Source organism: Stenella coeruleoalba (assembly GCF_951394435.1).
Source record: "Stenella coeruleoalba genome assembly, chromosome: 16".
NCBI lineage: Eukaryota > Metazoa > Chordata > Mammalia > Artiodactyla > Delphinidae > Stenella > Stenella coeruleoalba.
In genome coordinates, this window is record NC_137162.1 from 78,603,439 (window position 1) to 78,628,507 (window position 25,069).

The 25,069-nt window shown below is 35.4% G+C and overlaps 1 protein-coding gene across 4 annotated transcripts in view; it reads left to right on the forward strand.

The window, feature by feature from the left end:
- Positions 1 to 25,069, forward strand: part of ARID4B (AT-rich interaction domain 4B) — a 127,149-nt gene that overhangs the window by 54,732 nt on the left and 47,348 nt on the right. For all 4 annotated transcript variants that reach the window (XM_079900750.1, XM_079900752.1, XM_079900753.1 and 1 more), the window contains exons 5-11: positions 365 to 455; positions 2,861 to 2,940; positions 7,860 to 7,951; positions 17,074 to 17,212; positions 20,965 to 21,044; positions 22,770 to 22,846; positions 24,238 to 24,392. In XM_079900750.1, coding sequence (XP_079756876.1) covers positions 365 to 455; positions 2,861 to 2,940; positions 7,860 to 7,951; positions 17,074 to 17,212; positions 20,965 to 21,044; positions 22,770 to 22,846; positions 24,238 to 24,392 — 714 coding nt within the window. The remainder of the gene's footprint in view (positions 1 to 364; positions 456 to 2,860; positions 2,941 to 7,859; positions 7,952 to 17,073; positions 17,213 to 20,964; positions 21,045 to 22,769; positions 22,847 to 24,237; positions 24,393 to 25,069) is intronic.

Genomic DNA, 25,069 nt, shown 5'->3' on the forward strand with positions numbered 1-25,069 from the left:
TTGTTAATTTTTCCCCAGCCTTCTTCAAAGAAGAGTCGTAATATGGGGCAAAGATAGTTTCACAGACAGGGACCCCCCAGACCTGTGAGGGTTCCCAAGACCCTTTCAGGGAGATTGTAAGGGCAAAACTATTTTCATAGTAATACTTAGATATTATTTGTCTTTTTCACTATGTTGACATTTTCACTGATGGTGCAGAAACAGTGGTGAGTAAAATTGCTGGCACCTTAACACAAATCACATCAGTAGTGATTTTATTCTTCACCATCATGCACTCAATTAGTTTAAAAAAAGAAAGCCAGTTTTTAGTTTGTTCATTTATCTTCTTAAAGTTTTCCTAACTTTTTTTCTTTTAATACTTTAGGTCGGAGCTATTGTGGAAGTGAAGAATCTTGATGGCGCATATCAAGAAGCTGTAATCAATAAATTAACAGATGCGAGTTGGTACACTGTAGGTAAGGGAATACATCTTCTTTTAAAAATATATTTTCAGTGCTAAAACAAATAAAGCCGATTTTTCTTGATTTACTTCCTCCCCTAGTTGCCGTACATGTTATTACTGTTAATGTTTTTTTATCTTTCGAGATCTTTAAAAAATTTATTTCATAAATATGTACATAACATAGTTTGAAATTAGTGTATATATTATACAATTGGATTTCTAGCTTTTTTCACTTCAGAGTATATCTTAGAGAAATTTTTTTTCATCTTAACCATTTTTAAGTGTGCATTTCAGTAGTGTTCATAATATTCATGTTGTGCAACAGATAAAATTTTTTAACTGCAATATTATGTTTCATAGCATTGGATGTTGCCAGTTACTTGCCAGTTACTTACTCATGATGCAAACAGTTTTCTTGCTGTTGTAATAAATGCTGGATTGAATGTCTTTTGTACATGGACATTATTCTATTATTTCCCTAGTGTGTACATTGAGAACTAGGCATAGATCGAAGGGAAATATCCTTTTAAAGCTGTAGTAGGTTATGAAAACTGCTTTTCTAAAAGACTGTTAATTTACACTTCCATAAACAGTATATAAGTGTGGTGGTTGTCCTAACCCTTGTCAAATGTGATGTTAGTAATATTTTAAAATTTGTGCCCATCTGGACACAAAATAGTATCTCAGTTTTGCTTTAATATGCTCCTCCCATGATTAGTAGTGAGATTGGACATATTTTCATATGTTTATTGAAAGGAACATTATTTCACTTGTATTTTCTCTCGTTTGAATTGCCAGTTTATAGTGTCTTCCCAGTCCGCTCCTTTTCCTCTTGGGAAGGTTATCGTTTTCTTATTTTCAGGGTATGAGTTTATATATTTAAATGTATAAAGGGAATGTTAACCTTTGCCACTTCAGTTGCCAGTGTTCTTCTATTGCTTTACTCTTATCTCTGCTATCAATTTTCAAATCATAGTCCATTTTTCTGTGGTCACCTTTTCCTTTGTCATTTTAGTTTGAGTCTTGTTTAAGAAGGCTTTCCTTCCATCAGTGTTGTAAATTTGTTTTCCAATGTATTCTTCAATTTAAAGTTCTATTTTTTGTTTTACAAAGAGCTTTTTATTTCACCCACAGTTTTTTTTGAACATTCTGAAATATGATCAAATACTATTTTTTTCCAAATTGATAACAGAGTAATTATCCCAGTATTATTTATTGAATGGTAAAAATTCTTACTGTTTAATGATCTCAGAGATGAGAGTAAACATCTAATAAAATGTCTTTGGTGATGTCAGAATTTGGTGGACCTTTCAAATAGTAATGATAACGTTTTGTGGTATGAGAACAAAAACCTGGTGGAGAGGGAAAATTTGATTTTGAAGCCTAAGGATATATTTGCATTTGTGTAGGTTACAGGACCGTGAGTGGTTCTGTGTCGTTAAGTCTGTTTGATAATTAGGTGTGATTGACACTTTTATCATTGACTATTTTAGTTACTACATTTTTAAAAAGTACGAAGAGTTATTTATCCAGTCTCTTGTGATGTAAAAGCTCACATTATATATAAGAACCTAATTTTGTTTTTTTGGCAAAAACCTCTGTTTATAAAATCAAGGCCTGGTAACTTTATTTAAAATAGAGGTACTCTCTTTCCGTGATTTGTGAGGAATGTAGTATATGCTAAGATTATTATATCATAAAGTGTACATCTATTCTGTATATATGTAAACTTACAACAAATTTTCTGGGACATTTTAGTACTTTAAATAAGCAGTTTTCAAGTGAGAGCAAATTAGCCACCCAGGGAACATTTGACAATATCTGGAGACATTTTTGGTTGTCACAACTGGGAAGGGGGTGCTACTGGCATCTAGTGGCTGGAGGCCAGGGATGCTGTTAAATATCTCACAGTGCACAGGTCCCCATGACAGTCCCCATCTGGTCCAAAATGTTAGTAGTGCTGAGGTTGAGAAACACTGCTTTAAATAATAAAAATAGGGTAATTTTTAGGGGCAGTCTGAATATATAAACTTGTACTGTTATTTTTTGTTTATTAGGTAAATTTGTCAGTATTTAGCTATAGGAAAATTTGCTTTTTCTTTACCATATTGAGAAGGATTAATCAGCATTTAAAAGCTTTCTTTCTGAAATGCTAACTTCTTATTTTCATTTGATGTTTTCTGTTCCAGGGAAGATGTTTTCATTACAGGTATATATATATTTTTTCCCTAGAAATTGGAAAACATACTCTACACTTGAAGTTGTTTGCTACAAAACTTAAAATGTGTACTGAATTTCAGATCTAATCTTTTAAAACAATAGCTCTGTTTGCACTGAGAAAGTTAAATGATAATTTATGTCATTTTGTTAATCTTTGAAAAACCCTTCAGTAGTTGCCATTTCTACCTCTTCTCACAGTTTTTGATGATGGAGATGAGAAGACACTGAGACGGTCTTCACTGTGCCTGAAAGGAGAGAGGCATTTTGCCGAAAGTGAAGTAAGTAATCACTTAACGAATGAACATGTCCTAGTATTTAGTACCGGGGGCAGGAAAGTTTTGCTTTCTCAACTCAAGCAGCTTACTTGTTAATCAGGAAAATTCATTAATACATAACAGCATGAGAGTGTAGTCTGTGAAACCTGTTTAAGGCCTTGTGTTTGAGTACCAGGTTCTCTGTGGGATTTTTTGTCTAAAAAAAATGTATTTTAACATTTGTCCATGAAGAAAAAACAACGGGATTGTTTATTACCGTTAGGCAACTTTTCTATAGAGTCCTTTAATTTGTAAATAATTGTAGAAAAGAGATGTCTCATTTGTAATCTACTTGAACCCCATCATCATTAAAGGCTATGTAGATACTGCAAGCCATCCCTAACTACTCCTGCTGCCAACCACTGACATTTACTATAGCCTCTCCTTGAAGAAGGCTTGCTTGACTGCCCTTTCTAAAATAGTCCCTTCCATTCCTCATAGCTCTTTAAGGTTGGTTTAGTTTTCTTTATAGCCCAGATCATTCTCACCACCAAAATATGTATATGTGCTTAATTATGTATTGTCTGCCTTCCTCACTAGAATGTGTCTCAGTGGCAGAGATTTTGTATGTCTTCTTCACCACTTTTTTCCCAGTTCCTAGAACAGTGGCTGGCACAGAGTAGGAACTGAATAAACATTAGCTGGATGAATAAATGAAGTGTTCATATTTGCCAGGGACTTTGCTTAGTGCTTTACATACATCCTTGCATTTACAACATTATGAGGGAGATACAATGCTTATCTCCAGCTCAGAGTTGATGAAAGTGATGATCAGAACTGGTTCTCAAACCAGCACTTTTTGGCACCAAAATCATGCTCTAAAATTGAAAGATGTTATTAAGTTACTAAGAGTGGAGGGTTCACAAAGTTTTGTAAATCAGTAACTTGCAATTCAAAATTTTAAAAATGGACATATTTGTTGCAAATAGCGTTATATTCTCTAGTCCAGCCTATGAATATTAATTAATGCACAGTGTGGCCAAACCAAGATTTCTTTTTTCTAGTAACTATTTAGAACAGTGTTTTTTTGGGGAATTTTAATATTTCTTTTAAATTATTAGACTTTATTTTATGTTTTTTTTTATTTTCCCTTCCCGTAAATGAATTCCCATTTCAACTCAGAATTTGGGACAGATTCTCTGTATTATGATTCTGGCCTGTCTTTTCAGTCTCATACTCTGCTATTTCCCTGTACTTCTGACTTATAAGACTACTTGGTGTTTCCAGATTATGGCTCATACTTTCTTTTCTTGGTTTCTGCTGAGCCCTGCTCTTTTCAAGGCCATGAGAAAGGCTTCCTCCTTCATGACTGTCTTTCATGAGCTCTCTAACCAAATTTGATCTCTATATCTTTGATACTTTTCCACTTCTCTTATTTTTATTTTATGGTCTTTTTGGTTACTTTTATCTTTTTTTCTATAAAATTGTAAGCTGTTTTGGCGGAATAGCCAAGTTTTTGTCATCTTGATGGGCTTTCCTTTTCCCAGTAGTGTTTTCTACACAAAAGCCTTCAGTAAATATTTGATGAATTAATTGTGAAGGTTTAAATATAGGAAATACATATAGCTTTGGACAAGTACAGTGAATTTGGCTTCTTACACTGATGAAGTAACAGAATTCTTTCTGAGCTTATGTAATTCTTAGAAATAATTTCATTTCCCTTAGTTAGAACATGTGATAATTATAGTAGGTTAATGAATATGGGGACTTGAAGACTTGATTTGTTTTCACCTAAGTGAAGGTATACGTCTTATGTATTTAATCCAGAGAAATATCGAAGATACTAATTTTGTATTTGCCAGGAGAATTTTAAGTTGGAATTGTTCATAAGACAGTTGTAGTATAAAGGCTGAAGCAATAAGAGCAAGTAGCTCAATGTATCCTTTTTAACTTCAGGAAGGATCGGTTTTACTGTGTGTGACTATGTGTGTTGAACTTCATGTTTTGCTGGAGGGTATTGGAATACTGGTGTATGTTTTGCTAGAGGGTATTGGAATACTGGTGTATTATTCCTTACCCATTGCCATATGCCACGTGCTATGCTAGGTACTGGGAATACGTGGGTAAGCTAAGTAGATGTGGAATTTATCCTTGGGTAACTTCTTTTTGCTTTTGAAGGAGACAAAGCATTAATTAATCAAAAATATAAAAATTTAAGGGTACTAGGAGCTGTGGAGACATGGCCAGGAGTATATTTAATCTACCATCTATGTATATTCTTTCCCTTATTTGATATTTCTGCTATTTTCAAAAAACAGTTTTAATTTTTTGGAAGTTTGCTCAGAGAATTGTTATTATTACTAATAACTTTGGCCTTTGAGTGAAAAGCCACATCACACTTGGCAGTATTGGGGGTCACTAATCCCATTAATAAGCTTCATACCTAAACAAAGACTTAAATTCAAAATTTTCACGATAAGAGATGATGATAAGCGGGTCAGTCAGTTTGAATTCCCGCACCAAAATCACTGGTTCTAGCCATAACCAGCTTAGTGAGGATGTTGCCTGTTTCCTGACATCTGTTGGAGTGTTTGGGTATTTCTATAGAGCATTCATAATTTGAATATTATCCAAAAGTAGTTTTATCAGCTGGTATTCTCTCTGTGCATTTACTACATGCAGTTGAAAACTCTGAAGAAAATTTAGATGAAATCCCAGCTCCATATTTCCTGCAGCCCATTTTAGGTAACAGGGCTATCAGCGTGTTTCCCCCGGCCCTGTGGAATTTTCTTTGAGCCTTTGATATAGCCAGGAGTCTCTGGCTTTGCTCTGTTGGTTTAAGACAGGACAAATCCTACCCTCCCCTTACTCTTTTCTGTCATGTGTAATAAAGGTGTTCCTGCTTTCCAGGATTGGGGCCAGGGACAGAGATATTGCTTCCTATTATTCTAATTCTTTTTTACATACTAGGGAGAGATTGTGGTTTATTTGAGAATTCCTATATGTGATTCCTAGATAACTCTTCAGAAATCCTGTATATTTTCTTTCCTAAATCAAGTGAAATGACTAGTAGATACTTAAAATAGAAATTACAGTACTTAATAGAAATCTCTGCTTTCAAGAGAGCAGCCTTAATTTTAGGGGAGGGGCATTTAATTCTTTTGTTAGCTTGACAGAAAATGAAGCCAAATTAATTTATTTTTCCTGTTTACCAAATACAGTACTTTGAAATTTTCACCCTTGGGAAGCATAATTAGGAGTTAATGACAGGTCATTTCTGAAGAGGTTTTGTCTGGCATATTACTGTATTTGGGCCAGCTTTTGCCTCCAAATATTTTTTAAATGCCTGACTTACAAACTAAATTTGAAAGGTTAGGTTTTCAGCCCTATAAAAGTTACGATTTTTGTCTATCGTTACTGCCTTTTTCCTGTACTGTATTCTTTGTTGTTGGATATCTATATGTACCTTAAATATATTTACATATATTCTAACAAATTATGCAAAATAGGTGAATATGCTTCCCCCTTTCATGTTTTAGTTCATCGTTGTTTCAACAAAATTATCTCAGTTTTAAAAATAAAAGTTAAAACTTTTCTTTTAAATATTAACATTAGTTTGTATTTAGATATCTGATCTTTAAGTTGATGGACACCCTTTCATAACATTCTTGTTTGTAACTTTGAGAAGTCTTTATCCTAAGTAGTTCCTCACCCTCACTTCCACTCTGACAGTTTTTCTGGGCTCTTTAGTTCCCCTTGTGTTCATAAAAGTATCTGCAATAGCAAAGGTTCTGATGGAGGAATAAAAGGAATAGTAACTGTGGAAAATCATTAAGATGCAGAAAAAGTAAGAATATTACCAACATTGATATTCAGAGAATTAGTTGGGATAGCATCTTCAGACTGATACCTTAACTTTTTAGATATATAAACCTTTTCAGGAAATAATGGCATGAAAAATCCAAGAAGTCTCTGATATGGAGAAACGAAGGGATTTCAGAATCCCTTTTTCTTCATTCTGCTTTTAACCAACAACCAGTTCCTTCCCTGGAAATCATTATTTTTGAATGGGGTGAGGGATAAAAGGGTTGACATGAATTACCAGTTGATAACAGAAGTGATAACAGAAGAAAGAAGTGTTCATTTGTTGATTATTATCTTCATACCAAGCACAGTACTGGATGTTGCAGATTAAAAAGGAAGGGAAAATAAAATATTAACTGTAGAAAAACTGATTTTTACATTTTCTTCAAAAAAGGTTTCTTGCAGGAAATTCCCGGGCCGTCTAGTAGTTAGGTGCTTTCACTGCTGGGGCCCGGGTTTGATTCCTGGTTGGGCAACTAAGATCCCGCAAGCCGCAAGGGACGGGGGTGGTGGGGTCAGAGGTCGGGGGAGAAAGGTTTACTGCAGAAAATGTTTGCAAAGTCATAATATAGGATATCTGAAGCCCTTTTCTCAAGCAGTTGATGCTTATCCTGATAAGTTCGTTTCTGTTACTTCCTAAGAATTCTGTCTTATGGATTGGGCTGCCCTATATGCAAAGAAAAAGTCGAGCTGCTGCTGGCCCAACCTAAGGGTTAGGTACTTGCACATAGGTTTCTTATCTCTCAAATCTGTTGTTTCCACTGAGTTTTATTTGTTTTGTTTTATATTTTAATCATTCTTAGGAGTCTGTCAATCCTCAAATAGATAATGAAATTATCTAGAGAGAAAAACTAAATTTCTTTTCACTTTTTTTTTTTCCAGCCATGGGCTCATTCATCTTTATTCTAATATCTTTGAAATGAGAGTTTTCTATCTTTAGGAAAGTTGTATTTTTGTCTCCCTCAGGGGAAGTTTTAAAAATCTCAAAATCTAAGCATATTCTTAAACTGATTTGGTTTAAAAAGAAAAAGAAGCTTGCAACGTAATAACTTTTGATGGGTTTATGTTCCTACCCACAGACATTAGACCAGCTCCCACTCACCAACCCTGAACATTTTGGCACTCCAGTCATAGGAAAGAAAACAAATAGAGGAAGAAGATCTAATCATATGTAAGTCCATTTTCATAACTGTTAGTTGAACCTGAATTCATTTCTCCTTCCAGTATTGTTTTAGTAGTTATTAATTTTAAATTGTAACTTGCAAAATGCTAACTGAATGGAAGAGTACTTTCAGACTCTCTGGCATGGTTGCTTGAGGTTCTCCATGCTCAGTCAACTTTAACAGCTATATTATTTATCTGCCTGCCATTTCTCCTTACACGTATCTTGATGTCATTGTCAAAATGGAATTAGTCAATATTTCCTGAATGATACATCCTCTGTTTTCCTGATGTCATGTTTTTTATTCATGCTGTTTCTGTCTTAAATGCCACCCTTCCATGCCACCGGCTCACTCATTCTTCAGTTCTTAACCAGAAATGCTCCCACATTTATGTGAACCATTTTGTGCCTCCCCACTCTTTCCTTAAAAACAGACATGTTTTTTTTCTCCTCTGAGCTCTCTAAATCCTTTGCATTTATCTAATGTCATAGACAGTATTTCACCTATTATTATCACTGTCGTGTTTGTTTTCCCTTCTTAGTAATTTAAATCTTCCTGACAGCCGAACTATCTTACTTATTTTTATGTCTTCTTGCAGTTGTGACACATGTTCTGCATATTTAACAAATTACTTTCAATGAAATGTGCTTAGGCTCCAAAAGGCTTTAAATTAAAAAGGATCACAGGATCAAAGAGTCATGAAATTTCAAGTCATCAGAGAGAAAGAAACAATCTTCAAACAGTTTCAGGAAGAAAAAATAATTTATTGCAAAGGAGTGAGAAGCAGAATGGCATCAGACTTCTCAATAGTAACACTAGATGTTAGTGGTCAGTAGAATGCAGAATGGAGGAATGGAAGTTTCTATTAAAGGGAGGACTTGTTATCTAGTATGATGGAACATTGGGGGGAAATTAAAGATATGATGATAACAGATAGAGAAAAAAATAGTAAAGGTGCTTAGTTTCTCCCCTCAAAATTATATAAGAAAAGAACACTATCGTAATAGGATGGAGGGTAGAGAGGTTGCTTAAATGTAAAAGTTAAGTCCTTAAAACAACAGGAAGTCAATACAATGACGTCTAAAATGTATAAATATAGAAATAGTGGTATAGGACTGTTATTTAGAGATAAGGTATTAACTGTCAGAGCTGAAAGAGTTAAAAGCAGTTGCTTCCACAGAGCAGAAGAAAATGGGAGAGGATGGGGCAAGAGAATGTAGTTCTTAATTTATTCTGTTGGAGGTTAAATTGTTTAAAAACGATTTTGAATATTTTACTCAGATAAAATTTTTAAAAATTTAATGTGCCTGAGCCAAATATTGTCAGAGTAGCTATTAAAAATATTGACTTGAATTATTGAAACTTGTAATGTAAGTGAATGCTTTCATTCAAAGTAATAGAGTTAGGTATTAAATCTAATAGTGGCTAAGCTTTGGAGATCAAAATTGGGTAAGCCCTCTCTCTCATATAGCTTAGTTGCAGCCTTACAGCGAATTCATGAAGGTAGGTATTATTTTTATCCCTATTAAAAATTGGGGAAATTGGCCTCAGAGACAGCAACTAATGCAAGGAACACAGGAAGGAAGGGACCAGGACTTGACCTCACCCATGTTCCATAGGCCTTTTCCCACTCAATTGATTGACTCTTTTTTATTTAGAGTACTATAGTTACTTTCCAAATGAGTTTTAACAGGAAATAAATAATGACTCATTTGAGGGAGGAAATTAAAAGACTAATCCTTGCATTGAAAAAATATTTAATATTACTTATTTTCCTACTAGTGATTTGGGCCATGCATTTCTTTTTCTCACTTAACTCTCTAAATATTTTAGAAAATGTTTTTCTCAATTAATAGGTGAAAAATGTCTCTCACTTGCAGTGTAACTTGCTGGTCACTTGATTGTTTTTAGGGTACTGAGGTTGTAGCTATTATTTACTTTTCTTTGTATAACTTTGAAAATATGAGTCTTCTAGTCAGAAAGGAAAATAGATGAAAAGTGTGTAACGGCATTATTAGTATGAAAGAGCCCTCTCGTGATTACTAGATGTTACTGTGATCTAATATTGTTTTCAGTTTTTTCAGAGGGCTATTACATTGCCATAAAATATTCCCTGAAGCACTTATAGGTTAAATCTTTTGACATCTCTGAAAATAACTTCAATTGTGAATTAGAATTTTATCTACCATTGATCATTAGGGTCTTCCCGTAGCTTTATAGTCAACTCTTTTTTTTAATATAAATTTATTTATTTATTTACTGTTTTTGGCTGCCTTGGGTCTTTGTCGCTGCGTGTGGGCTTTTCTCTAGTTGCGGTGAGCGGGGGCTACTCTTCATTGCGGTGCGCGGGCTTCTCATTGCGGTGGCTTCTCTTGTTGTGGAGCACAGGCTGTAGGTGTGCGGGCTTCAGTAGTTGTGGCAGGCGGGCTCAGTAGTTGTGGCTCACGGGCTCTAGAGCGCAGGCTCAGTAGTTGTGGTGCACGGGCTTAGTTACTCCCTGGCATGTGGGATCTTCCTGTACCAGGGCTTGAACCTGTGTCCCCTACCTTGGCAGGCGGATTCTTAACCACTGCGCCACCAGAGAAGCCCCTAGTCAACTTAATTAACTATGATTGATGATGTCAGAACAGTGAGGTGTGGGTGTATTTAATGTAAATTTATTTCATTGGCAAAGATTTTCCACTTCTCCAGCTCTTGAGAGTGGAAGTGTGGCTAAGAGTGTGAACAGTAGGGACTTCCCTGGTTGTCCAGTGGTTAAGACTCTGTGCTTCCACTGTAGGGGGCACAGGTTCGATCCCTGGTCGGGGAACTAAGGTCCAGAATGCCGCACGATCCCCCGCCCCCCGAAATAAAAGAGTGTGAACAGTGGAGCAAAATGGCATGGGTTTGACTCCTGCCTCTGCCACTTCTTTGCTCTGTAACCTTGGGCAGGATGCTTAGTCTTTTCATGCTTCAATTTTCTCATCTGTAAAATTGAGATAATAGTATTCCCTGTCTCTCAGAGTTGTTGCAAAGGTGAAATGAATTCTGTCCTTTAAAGGGTTTAAGTAGTAAATAATCACTATGTACGTACTGGATATCATCATCGTGTATTGAATGAAAAAATTTTAATGAAATACTAGTATGTAACATGATTTCATTTACATGTAAAAATGTGTTTATAGGTGAGTATGTAAAAATTCTGCTTACTAGTGCTTATGTCCAACAGGAAGGACTGTTTTGGGCTATATTTTATGAATTTAAAAACAGTATTCCTGTATTGTATATTATATACATATTATAGGGAAAACAGTGTTTGAATCAAGAATTCTATTAATTTTGAAAAAAATTGCATCTAATATTTAGACATATTTTACCTTTCTACAGATGTCATCCAGAAGTGTAAAAAAATTTTTTAAATAAGATAATTTATGGAATCTCACATAGAATGGTCTACAAAAAGGACCAAACGGGAATTCCCTGGTGGTCCAGTGGTTAGGACTCCATGCTCTCAATGCCAAGGGCCCAGGTTCAGTTCCTCGTCGGGAAACTAAGATCCCACAAGCCGTGCAGTGCGGCTCCCCCCAAAAAAGACCGAAAATTATAGTCTATTAAAATAATGTCTGCTATGTTTCTTAGCTGAAGTCTCCCTTTCTTGTATATGAGAAGAAAGCGTGCAGTTGTCACTGAGCAAGTTTATCTTTGCTTTCTAAAGACTCTAGCAAACATTCTGAGTTAGTGATTTTCCTGTTGAGAATCTGTGTGTAATGAAAGATTTGCTGTTGGGATTGTGTTGTACATGGGCAAAGTATGAAGGCAGGCGAAAGGTTGAGAATTACTAGTGTTGGAAATGAAGCGCAGCCCATCTGCAGTCTTACTTTGCTTGCTGTTCCTTCCACCTCACTACTGTGCTCTTTCTCACTGCCAACAGACGCCATGATGTTCATGCTTAGTGCTTTAAGCCTTGGTGTGTAAGTGCCACAGGCAAGTACCACAGTTTAAAGTGCTCACCTCCTTAAATTACGCTTCCTCAAAGTTCTTTCTCCCCTTTCTTCAGAGTGATTTTCTGCAACAAAGTCTGGAACCTGGATCTTAAGGTCATTTATCTGACCTTCATTTCCTCTTCCATTACTCAACTCAAAAAGGTCTTCATTATGGTTCTCTGATTGCCGTTTAAAATTTGTACAAAGATAAATAAGATTATCTCTTCCCAGGATTCCCCAGACTCCATTGTTGCAATGGTATATCACTACCTTTGTTTTCTTTTAAGAACTGTTAATCTACATACATACCAGTTAATCTGCCTCCAGCTATTCCAAAATTATTATTTTTTTTTTGTGGTACGCGGGCCTGTCACTGTTGTGGCCTCTCCCGTTGCGGAGCACAGGCTCCAGACGCGCAGGCTCAGCGGCCATGGCTCACGGGCCCAGCCGCTCCACGGCATGTGGGATCTTCCCGGACCGGGGCACGAACCTGTATCCCCTGCATCGGCAGGCGGACTCTCAACCACTGCGCCACCAGGGAAGCCCCCAAAATTATTTTTGATACCTTCCTTTAATTGTTTTATTTATATTCTGCTTTTAATCCTAATATATTCAGATATTTTATTTTTTAAAGATTATCATCCTCTAGCTTAATTTTTTTAAAGCAAGTTATTGATCCTTTTGATTATGTATAACTTGAGTGAATTTTGCCCTTATAATTTACATTGTATGCAGAGGTTTTCTTTGATTCTACCTAAAGAATAGAATTTTGAAATTATAGAAGTATTTGTGCCCCCTCCCTCAAAAGTTTTTTCCAATAACCTGGCAAAAGTATATATGCAACTGCTATTGTAGGAAAGCAGTCTACTTGCTGTTATCCTTCAGAAAAAGGATAAAGCAAAATAAGGCTTATAATGATATTTGTTAGAGATTATTTGTGGGTACAGGTTCTACCCAGTGACAGTGCTAAGATTTACCCAATAAATTAGTGATTTGTACCTGGTATACAGGTCTGCAGACCTTTAAAAAAATTTTTTTTATTGAGGTATAGTTCACATGTAAAATTCACCCTTTTAAAGTATTCACTGTTCAGTGTTTTTTAGTATATTCACAACATTTTTACAACCAGTACCACTATCTAAGTCCAGAAGTTCTTTATATTATTCACTGCTTTATTCTGATATGAGAATTTGATTCTAGTTTCCTTCTTGATAAAAATTGGGAAAAAATTAAAACACTTCTATTAAGTCTGTACATGTTCTTATGTTCTGTATGTTTTAATCTCTAAGAAGCTACACGTGTTCAGTCTTCCTGATACTAATACAGATGTTTAATCTACTGTACAAAATTTGAAACTGAGTTGTTTGAAAGAATAAGGATCATTAAAGTCCGAATTTCATTTCAGAGATTGAGCCTCTGCAGTTTCTGCCTCAATTTTATATTTGTACCTCATTATTTGATATTCTTTGGCAAGTGTCTTGTCTAAAGTTCTTCTTACTTGATTTACAATTAATTTACAGTTAATAGTGATGTGTGATCAGCTTTAAGTGTCTAGCTGTTAGTTTGTTTAGTAAACATTCTCATGTAATTAGCTTTGTTTCCAGTGGCATCATCAGACATTTTCAGAGACAGTACGTTATTTTGTTGTGGCTCTATGAACACGTACCTGGTACCAGAGAAGCAACAGTGTCAGAGGGGAATAAACACCAAGCAGACTCTCTGCTTGTTCTATCTTTGCTCCCTTAACGTATTTCTGATACTCATTTATTTTAGTATATCAGTTTATTGAGTACTAGTCTTATGTAAACAATTTCCTGGCTAAACTCCACTAAAAGATAAAGTTAAAAGGAGCCTTAGGTATAATGGTATGGTTAATACTGGTTGTATACATTATACTGATTGTATACATTTTGTGATTTCAGGAGAAATAGAAATCAGAAGTACCACAGTGAAAAGAAATAAACCTATTCAGTTCACTTACTTAGTCAACAAATATTTATTGAGCATCTGAACTGTGCCAAGCACTGTTCAGGTACTTAGGATATATCAGTGAACAAAACAGGTATTTATAAAATCTTCAGGGCACTTCCCTGGCGGTCTAGGAGTTAAGACTCTGCGCTTCCACTGCAGGGGGCATGGGTTTGATATCTGGTTGGGGAACTAAGATCCCACATTCCCTGCGGTGTAGCCAAAAAAACCCCTCTGCCTTTAGAGCTTATATTCTCTTGTATGCGGGGAGATGGACAATACAGAAAAAAACAGAAGAATTAAGTAAATTATGTAGTATGATAAATTTGTAAGTGCTGTGGAAATAATAAGAGTAAGGTTGGGCGGGGGAATTGGGATGGGCAGGTTATAAATTTGAATAAGGTGATCAGTGTAACGTAACTGAGGTGACATTTGAACAGACACTTAGAGGAGGTGAAAAAGGTTCCAAATGTCTGGGTATAAAACATTCTAGGCTGTTTCTCTGCCAAGGGGAGGAGTAGTTGGTGGAGAAAGTGAGGCCAGGGGATCTTCTGTTTTTTTAAGTGGGAGAAGTAACAGCGTTTTCTTAGAAATAACACTATACTGGTAGAACTCAATCTAGTAGAGGCAGAAAAATTGATACAGGAGAGAGAAGCGAGCATTGCTGGAATAAAGGCTTGAGTAGGTGAGAGGGAGGAGGAAATCTAGTCCACGAGTGGGGAATGGTTTTGGAGTGGAGTCTGGACATGATGTGAAGTGGATGGATGTTTTATGTAGCCAGTCAGTTTACATTTTTATATATATAACTTTCTCGTGTCTGAAGTCTTCACATTTGTTAAGTCTTATGAAAGAAATTAGAATTTTCATTACTGTTGCAGATGACATTGTTAGCCAAGTAAAGCCCAGTTTTCTCTTTCTATGTTTTACAAATTTGATTAATGTTATTTGTGACATTGTGACTTTCTGTCTTGCTAATGATAATGGCAGAAAGGGTGTCCATAAAACCCCAGCTGAATGAGTCTTCTGTGACTACTTTGAAAAAAGCAATAATTATGGTTTTAAATTTGGTTGTGTTGTCCTTGAGAAGTTCTTCTAATCAAGTAGAAATCAGACTTGTGTAGTCTGTCATTATTATCCCAAGCTTTGTGCCAATTTGTAAGGTTTTATGCTCTGCTAATATGAAGGTGTGTTGATTTTTCCTGCTACCTCCTTTCTAGGTCAGGGTTAAACTGCTTTAAGTGCCATTTGAAGTACAGTAGTTCTACTCAGTAGCAAATTTTGAAGATTTGCTTTTTTTAAAAAAATTATTTTATTTATTGTTTTTGGCTGCATTGGGTCTTGGTTGCTGCGCGCGGACTGTTCTCTGGTTGCAGCGAGCGGGGGCTACTCTTCGTTGCGGTGCGTGGGCTTCTCATTGTGGTGCGCTTCTCTTGTTGCAGAGCATGGGCTCTAGGCATGCGGGCTTCAGTAGTTGTGGCACGTGGGCTCAGTAGTTGTGGTGCACGGGCTTAGTTGCTCTACGGCATGTGGGATCTTCCCAGACCAGGGCTCGAACCCGTGTCCCCTGCATTGGAAGGTGGATTTTTAACCACTGCACCACCAGGGAAGCCCTGCTTTGTTTTTTTAATCACGGGACAATTTTTAGGTTAATTGAGTGATCACTGAAATCAGATAGTGATATTCCCCCTGTCACTCTAAAATGTTTAATAGTATTATAATAGGTTTTGCTTCCTTTATATTTACGTCGGAATATATAAATATATATTGGAATACATTGGAATATATAAATATAAAAGGATGACATTTATATTGTCATCCTGTTTTATTTTATAAAAATATCATTTTTATTTTATTATTTTTCTCATTCTCTTGCAGTCTATTTATTCAGCTTTCTTAGTATCATTACTTATTCTGGGCATTTTTTTTTGATTCATAAAGCCCATTTAACTTTTATTGGAGTACAGTTGCTTTACAATGTTGTGTTTCTACTGTACAGCAAAGTGAATCAGCTATACGTATACATATGTCCCCTCTTTTTTGGATTTCCTTCCCATTTAGGTCACTACAGTTATTGTGGGCATTTTGATCACAGTTATTAGAATCTGTTTTCTTTACCACTAATTGTGGGCTTTCTCGGAACCAGATTCAGAATTTTTTTTTGTTTTTCTTTTAGTTTTCCTTTTTACTATACTTTCCTCTAACATCAAATGGATGGTTTTGTATAGTTCCTTTTTCTTTTTTCTAACTTACTAGTCCAATATACAATGTAACTGAAAGGAATTTTTTTTTTTTTTTGCGGTACGGGGGCCTCTCACTGTTGTGGCCTCTCCCGTTGCGGAGCACAGGCTCCGGACACTCAGGCTCAGCGGCCATGGCTCACGGGCCCAGCCGCTCCGCGGCATGTGGGATCTTCCCGGACCGGGGCACGAACCCGTGTACCCTGCATCGGCAGGCGAACTCCCAACCACTGCACCACCAGGGAAGCCCAAGGAGTTTTTAACATAATACAAAAGAACCATATTGTGCATCTTATGAATATGTAGTTTGTGTATGTTTGATATTAAAGACAGCAATGGTGATCTCTTACCAGAGTGGTTCCTCTCCTCAACCTGATCCCCATTAATAAAGATCTGCCTTCCCCTATTTAAAATTAGCTTTGGAGGAATTCCCTGGCAGTCCAAATTTTAGGACTCCGTGCTCTCACTGTGGTGGCCCAGGTTCAGTTCCCTGGTCAGGCAACTGAAGATCCCGTAAGCCGTGTGGTATGGCCAAAATAAATAAATAAATAAACTTAGCTTTGTCCTGGGAGTGTAAAACTGCCATCTCCAGAATTCCTTTAATCTGAGAGGAGGATCTAGTATATTTTAGTGCAGTACTGGGATGCTTCGTATGGAACCTTTAGCTCTTTGAGAATTTGGGGACCAGTGTTATTCTGTTCTGATCTTTCCCTTAATGTTTTAAAATAGCACTAAATAAATCCAGAAGATTTTTAGGAAAATGGATTGCTTTCCTCTAATGATAACCTTTTTAAAATTATTATTATTCTTTAGAAATTTAGAAAATTATTTAAAAATTTAAATTAGCCACTCTGTAGGTTGTAGGAAATGGGGTAAGATTTCTAGAATACCTGTATTCATCAGCTTGGTGTGCTTATTCTTTGTGAAGATAAATAGAAATATTTCATTTTTTTCTTTCCCTAGACCAGAGGAAGAGTCTTCTTCATCCTCCAGTGATGAAGATGAGGATGATAGGAAACAGATTGATGAGCTGCTAGGAAAAGTTGTATGTGTAGATTACGTTAGTTTGGATAAAAAGAAAGCACTATGGTTTCCTGCATTGGTGAGTAACTTCAATATGAAAGAGTTTAATTTTCAACTATATAAGTTCATGAAGAAAACGGTTGATTTTCTTACTAGTGTTTTTTCATAGGTACAGTACAAAATGGGGAAATGGTTTTAGCATCATTCAGTTCACACAAAATTACTTTGCAAGTTATTTCTGAGTACAAAGAACTCCTGAAGTCATCCGAGAAAGGATGAAAACCATGATACTTTTAGAGGCTAGGTGTGTTACACTGCTCAAGTTGGGTGAAACGTTCCTCATGCAGACTTTTAAAACTTCTAAATCTAACATGCAAAAGGCTGCAAAAGAAGAACAGAATCTTGTTTTTTACTGTTGTCTACAAATGATACCTATTTTTCATCCTTTTCGGTAAACATTGTGTATTCTTTGTCCCAAGTGTTTAGTGTTTTGCACAAAATAAATGCCCAATAATTGTCAACTCTTACAGTTATAATTAAAACTGATGAGGGCAATTATTTTAATAAGTATAAATACTTTATGATGCCTTTGTACCTCTGCATATATCCATCTATCCATTACACATTTATTGGATGCCTGTTATGTGTAAGGATTGTGCTAAGGTCTTTATGCTGATTATGAGGTATGTATTATTTATCCTCATTTAGAGATAAGGAAACTGAGTGTTAGAAGGGTTAAGTAACTTGTCAAGCTTTGGGTTAATGGCAAGCTAAAAACGGAAGTGTCAGTGTATGTGATCATTTCTTTTTTCCTAAAGCACTAAGATTCTTTGAAAGAATTTCTTTTGAAAACATGTTTTGAAAGAGCTTTGTGTGTCTTTTTCTAAAACAAAAGGAACATTAAAATTTGCACTTTAGTATTTTCAGTATTAATTTAAGATTCTCTCATCATAATTTCTAAATAGTTTCCTTGATGATGAGAAAAATATTTAAAGATATACAATACTGAAAGGTTAGTAATCTGCTTAGTCAACGATTTTATCATTATTTTAAAAATCTTAGCATTAGTGATACATATTATCCTCCCCACAAATTTGAGATCTTTTGGAAAGTGATAAATAATTTTTATCAACTAGAGTGTGAAATTGTGTTTTGAATCAAACAATCTTGACATAATCACATAAACAGTATTTGTATTTCTATTTTTAAAATTAGTGTTTATAAATTGAGTAAATTTTAACAACTGCTTGGTAACATCATGTTAGAGAACAATTGCATACTTCTAGGAACTATTAATAGCCACCATGTTTTGAGCACTCCTGGCCAGGCACTGTGCTAGCTTGTTCATGTAAGCACATGGTCTCATTTAATCCTAATTGAGGCTGAAACATAAGTGGTATTTACCCCCATTTTAAGGGGAGGAAATCTTAGCTTCCCTGACTCACGCAGTCCTCTTTTTCAGTTTCCTTCACTGTTTCTCCTCTAACCAAGCTTTAAAATGTTGTTATTCAAGGTTCAGAATATATCACATTGTATTCTCTTTAGGGTGATCTCATCCCCTTTTACAGCATTGGTTGCAGAGATAATAAACTGAAATGTCTTAGGGACCAAAGAAAATCACATGCCTGGGTGAATGGGATAAAATGTGGATTGTAGTTCCTGTAACAGAATGGAGAGTGAACCCACTTACACGCCATCGTCAGCACTGGCCAAAGCTGTCACGTGTGTGGTTTTCAAAATCCTAAGCTCATGAGAAAGAAAAAAATGTGTGATTTTGGCTCACAGTTTTAGAGCCCTGATATTTAGACTGTTTACTCCCAAGTTTATAGCTTAGAGTTCAGACCCCTACTCTGAGCTCTGGACCTGGGTATCTATCTATCATTATCTCCACTTGGCTGCCCTTTAGTCACCTCAAAATTTAATTCACCTCAAAATTTAATAAGCCTAAAGCTAAATTTATTCTCTCCTCCCTTATTCCCAAACATGACCCTTCTCCATTGTTTCCTCTCCCTGTGAATGACACCATTTGCATGAGGCAGAAATGTAAGCATTTCTCTGTCATCTCTCTGTCATCTCTCCACTTCCCTAATTATCTCTAATATTTCTTGTTCCTTTAATTTGCCATCAGCACCACTTTACATCCAGGTCACCATCTCTCACCTGGAAGATTTGCAGTAGCTTCATCTCTTCCAGCTCTTGTCCTTCTCTGGTCCATTTTCTTTATGACAGTCAAAGTAATTTTTTAAAAGGCAATTCTATTATGACATTATCTTGCTTTGGATCCTTCCCTTGAAGAGTTTAGATTTTATCCTCAGAATTAACATGGCATGCAAGATTGACAAATCTGAACTCTGTTTACCTCACTTATTCAGCCCAGGCAGAAAGTTAGCTACATTGACTTTTTGCTTCCTGGAATGGGCTCCACTGCTTGCTGTATCAGACCCTTCGCATATCTGTTTCCTCTGCTTGCAGCGCAGCCCTGTGGTACACACGTGTACACACATACATCCTTCGTCAAGCCAGTTCCTACTCAGCTTTCAAAGCTGAGCTTAAATGTTGTGTCCTCAAGAAAGTGGTCCCTGACCACCTACATAAAGACTTATCACAATAGCAGTTAAATAAATGTGCAGTTACTTGTTTAGTGCTTGTCTTTCCAGCTAGAATACAAGCTCATTGTGGGGAGGAACGGTGACTGACTAGGCCTCTGTGGTCTAGTACGGTACCTTGATGAAATAGTTAATATTTGTAGAGTGACTGGATGAATGAATGAATAGATATTAAGTACTTACTTCTGGACTTTTTTGAAATGATAGGAAAGTTTTCGTAGATGCTAACGCATGTAAAAGACTTTCATGAGTGAATTATTTCATAATGCCATCAACATTTAAGCAATGCTTAATGCAGTGCAGTTACAATTATGGAAATTGTTAACCTTTTAAAGACTGAACTAGGACTTACCTGTTTCTCACTCCTCTCAAACCTGTGGTGAGAATACATGCCTTTATGTACTATTGTGTCATTTTTCAGAGCTAATGAGACAGTCCTTAAATCTGTCATACTTACTTAGCCCATTTTTCATTAAAAGCTGTAAATATACTATTGTTCTTGGTATATCTAGTGGGCTATCTTGGGATTAAAATAATAAAAATTTATAGGTGTCTTACATTAGTATTACCTTTGGGAAGGCATGCTTTATGCTTTAAATAATAGTTGAGATGACTTCAAATAAAATAAATCTTTATTTTGTTCATAATAAATCTTATACAGACTCCAGGAAGGTACCCAGTTTAAAATGCTTACTTTTTAGAGTGGGTAGTATTATGGAGAAGTTTTAACATGTGTTAAAGTGTATATTTAAATGTAAGTAATCAGTGGAACGTCATCTCTGTCTTTTTTAAGATAGAGACTGCTCTGATTAAGGTTCTGATATCTGATCCCATTTTGGTCCTGCTGTTCTCATAGCCCTGCTGCAGACCCTTTGTTAGGACTAGCCCTCCCTCTTTTTCCACCCCTGAGCTACTCTCATTCCAGCTTTCTATTTCTGCCTAGACTTTGTCCACAGCGTCAGTCTAGTCATAGCCACAGTTCTGCTCTCAACACCGTGCCTGTGTCAGAAAACAATGTGGATTAATCCAGAGAGTGGGAAGGATATAAACTTAAAATTACTTGTGTGTGTTCCCACATGTGTGTGTAGCTGTTTACCCTCAAACTAAAATTAGTTTTTAAATTTTAAGCTGAAACTATTTTTGAAAAGGATTTAAGTAATTGATACTTATATAACTATCTATAAATGTGCTTTTAGTTATAATAGTTTCACACTTTTTTTAAAAGGTGGTTTGTCCTGATTGTAGTGATGAAATTGCTGTGAAAAAAGACAATATTCTTGTTCGATCTTTCAAAGATGGCAAATTGTAAGTATAATTCACTTGGTATGAAAAATATGCTGTTTTTCCAGATTGGGATGGTAAATTATAAATTAGTTATTTCCAATGACCTTATGCTTTTCCTTCTCATCATACACGATGTTTCAGAGTATGGTCATTTTTCATATTATCATTAAGTATAGTAGTCTTATGATATGTCTTTTCTTGTTCATTTGGTCTTTTCTAAACCAGACTCTAAGTGCTGTCTAATTTGTCAGTATTTCCCTGTGTAATAGCTGATGATTTATTGAGGAAAATTCGATATATCTACCACATCTAATACTTGATTGATATTGATATATTTATTGTTTTTGAATGTCTAATTAGGATTTTCTGTCATTTTTAATTATGTCTAAATGGGTTAGTGTTACCCTGTTGTGTAACATTCGACTTCTGCAGTAGGCTGAGGATTAAAATGAATTACTATAAATGTATGTTAAGTATTAAGAAAGTGACCTTTCATGTAGAACTTTTCTGGAACTGAAAAACTATGTGTTTTTTTCTTTCTTGAAGAATTGTGTGACTAGAAAATGCATGTATTTTATATTTTGCCTTATTGGGTGACTATACTTTAAGAGGATCATCATGCTTTAAGATTGGTGTTTGGGTTTTCAAGTTCTGAAATGTGATTTTTAAAAACAGTCTATATGAAACTCAGTTTCACAAAATGGAGATAATCAGAGAAATTTGAACACTGAAATTGAATACTGGTTTGATGATACTAAGAAATCACTGTGAATTTTTAAATGTGTGATAATGATATGGTTATATTTTTAACAGAATTTTCTTTTAAAGCTCCGTAATGAAATATTATAAATTAAGCTATATAATGTCTGGGATTTGCTTCAGAATAATCCAGTTGGGGTGGGAGGAGGTAGGTAGGGGTATAAATGAAACAGTGACTCTGAGTTAATGATTATTGTAGTTGGGTAACGGATATGTGGGAGTTCATTGTACTGTTCTGTCTACTTTTGTATATATTTGAAATTTTTAAATAAAAAGTTCAAAAAAGCAGGCTGAAAAATGTATTTGGAATAGTTTTTAGGCTTTTGTGGGTTGGTTGAGACAAACCAAGTGCAGAAAAGATGAATGATGATTTATTAGTGTAAAATAGGAAATATGTGATGTATATGATAGAATGAACCTCTCCCAGTTGCTTGCATCCAGCCCCTCCTTACGGTTGCTAAGTTCCATGAAAAACCTTAAATTATATGTTAGAAGTTTGCTTGTGAACCTAGAATTCAGTTTAAAAAAAATTTGTTAAAAGAACATTTTACATTATAAAATAGTACATGTTCTTCCAGTCTTAAATTTAGTAATTTCTTGTGCTTATCCTAAGATGATGGCCAATTCTTGCTATTCAACTTATTTTTTATTGGATTGATGCATTCTGCTATCCAGACATTTTAATTTATTATTTTCAGTGTTTCAGTGTTCTTAGTATTGCATTTAGCTAAGTCCTCTGATGTTTGAGAATACCTTGTTGTTTATAAAACATCTCTTAAGGTGGGGTCCTTCTGTAGGTGATTACATATTTTAACATCCTGCCTAGCATTTTATTTGGGACTTGCAACCGTGTATGCAATCATTTTCATTGTAAATGTCAGTATTCCCATGTCTTCAGTATCTTTCTGTGGTAGGTAATTGGACTCTTAATTAATCTCTGTTGTATTTTTGTGGGTTTTTTCCTTTAAAATTAAAAAAATAATATAGTACTTCAGTACCAAGAAAGGATGTCCATGAAATTACTAGTGACACTGCACCAAAGCCTGATGCTGTATTAAAACAAGGTAAGGATAATCTTGGAACAAATTATAGTTAATTTAAAAACTAATGGGGAATTCCCTGGCGGTTCCCTGGCGGTCCAGTGGTTAGGACTCTGGAGCTTTCATTGCTGGGCCTGGGTTTGATCCCTGGTCGGGGAACTAAGATCCTGCAAGTTATGTGGCATGGGCAAAAAAAAAAAAAAGTAAAAAGTATTTCTGAGGATTAAATATTCTTTTGGTCTTAAAATTTTTTTTAAGTCTTTAAAGTTACATTTGGTTCTATGCTACTTATACTTTTGTAAACCCACGTGCTTTTGTTATCATAGGTATTCTTTTTCTTTATTTTAGCTTATAATTGGGACAATAGTCTAAAAATGGGAAAGAACAATATCATCACCTGTTACTGTAGTCTGGCTTTTGCCTAGTAAATAAAATATTAGTTCCTGCGGATGGTAGAAACAGGGATCAAAGTAATTTTGATTTGGCATTTCTTATAACCGTAGTTATATTTTATTAAGGAATACATGATAATTGCATCTCTTACTTGATTTTTAGCATTGTAAATAGCTGTTTATTTTTTCTTTGCCCATGTTCACTGAGTCGAATGATATGCTATGTAGACTGGTTAAAAATCATCAAGAATTTATGGTTTAGAATTTATTTCCATGTATTATAAAGTGAGAATAACTGTCTAGCTAATTTTAGTTTAAGGTAATTGTTAATATAATTTTAATTCAGGCTTAATGAAAAATGTAGAGGACATATTTATAGTATATTTTCAGGTATTGTGTGTTATTACAATGACTCTGTGCCTGGTATATAATACTGTTTAATAATCTTTTTTTTGATAAAACGATTAAAGATTTACCTATCTTAAAGTATTTTTTATTAGACACTCTTAATTTTCATTTAAAAGAAGAAAACTGCCCCTTTTGTCTTTGTTTGAACCTAAGTCACCTTCAAATGGCAGCAGTTTTGGGCTTCCCTGGTGGCGCAGTGGTTGAGAGTCTGCCTGCCGAGGCAGGGGACACGGGTTCGTGCCCCGGTCCGGGAAGATCCCACATGCCGCAGAGCGGCTGGGCCCGTGAGCCATGGCCACTGAGCCTGTGTGTCCGGAGCCTGTGTCCGCAATGGGAGAGGCCACAGCAGTGAGAGGCCTGCGTACCGCAAAAAAAAAAAAAAAATGGTAGCAGTTTTGCCATCTATAAAATGGGTGCCTAATGCCTAAGACTGTTAAGATTAAATGGGTTGCTGTATGGAAAAGCAGTTAGCATAGCGCCTGGCTCATAGCAAACACTTCATAAATGTCAGTGGTGGCAGCACAATAGTTTTTTATTTCTTTATCCTATTAGTATTTTTAGACAAATCAGTTTTCTTAATTTCTCCAGTTGATATAGTTTATGGTCTCTTTCCAGCCTTTGATCAGGCACTTGAGTTTCACAAAAGTAGAACTATTCCTGCTAACTGGAAGACTGAGTTGAAAGAAGATAGTTCTAGCAGTGAAGCAGAGGAAGAAGAGGAGGAGGAAGATGATGAAAAAGCAAAGGAGGACAACAGCAGTGAAGAGGAGGTGAGTAAACATAGTTGATGCCTTTTCAAATGAAGGACACATGTTTCCTTGGTGAGTTGGGATTTGGCTAAAGTCATTAATCACTTAAATATTTTTAACATTAGAAGTATTTCATAATACAGTTGTACTTGTGATATTCATCATAATCAAGTAGTTTGCTTGCTTACCTTAAAACAGAAATATGGTCTTGTGAAATTAAAAATATTAAGTATAGTTATCTCAGTAACCTCAAAAATATTTCTTAATCTTCAGTCCATAATGTATGTGTCAAATCAATATGTTGTACACCTGAAATTAATATAATATTGTATGTCATCTATACTTCAATTAAAAAAATAAAAAGGGAAAAAGTTTCTTAATCTTGCTGTGCTTTTTGTTTATCAGATGGTTAAGGAAATCCCTACCTAATATAGGAAAACTCTACTTTCATATGCGTTTTACCATCATGTAGACAGCTGTCACCTCATAGTATGTTTACATCTGCATATTTTATTAAAATACCTAGTAAAATATAAAATATGTCTTCCATCTAGTATTAAAGGAATAAATAGCAAAAAAAGTAAAGATTAATATCTCTTTAATTCAGAGAATCTTATATGACTTTATCTAATACAATTGGGTAGATAGTTCTAATTAGATCATAAATAAGACATCTGTCAATTTATATGGATCAAGGA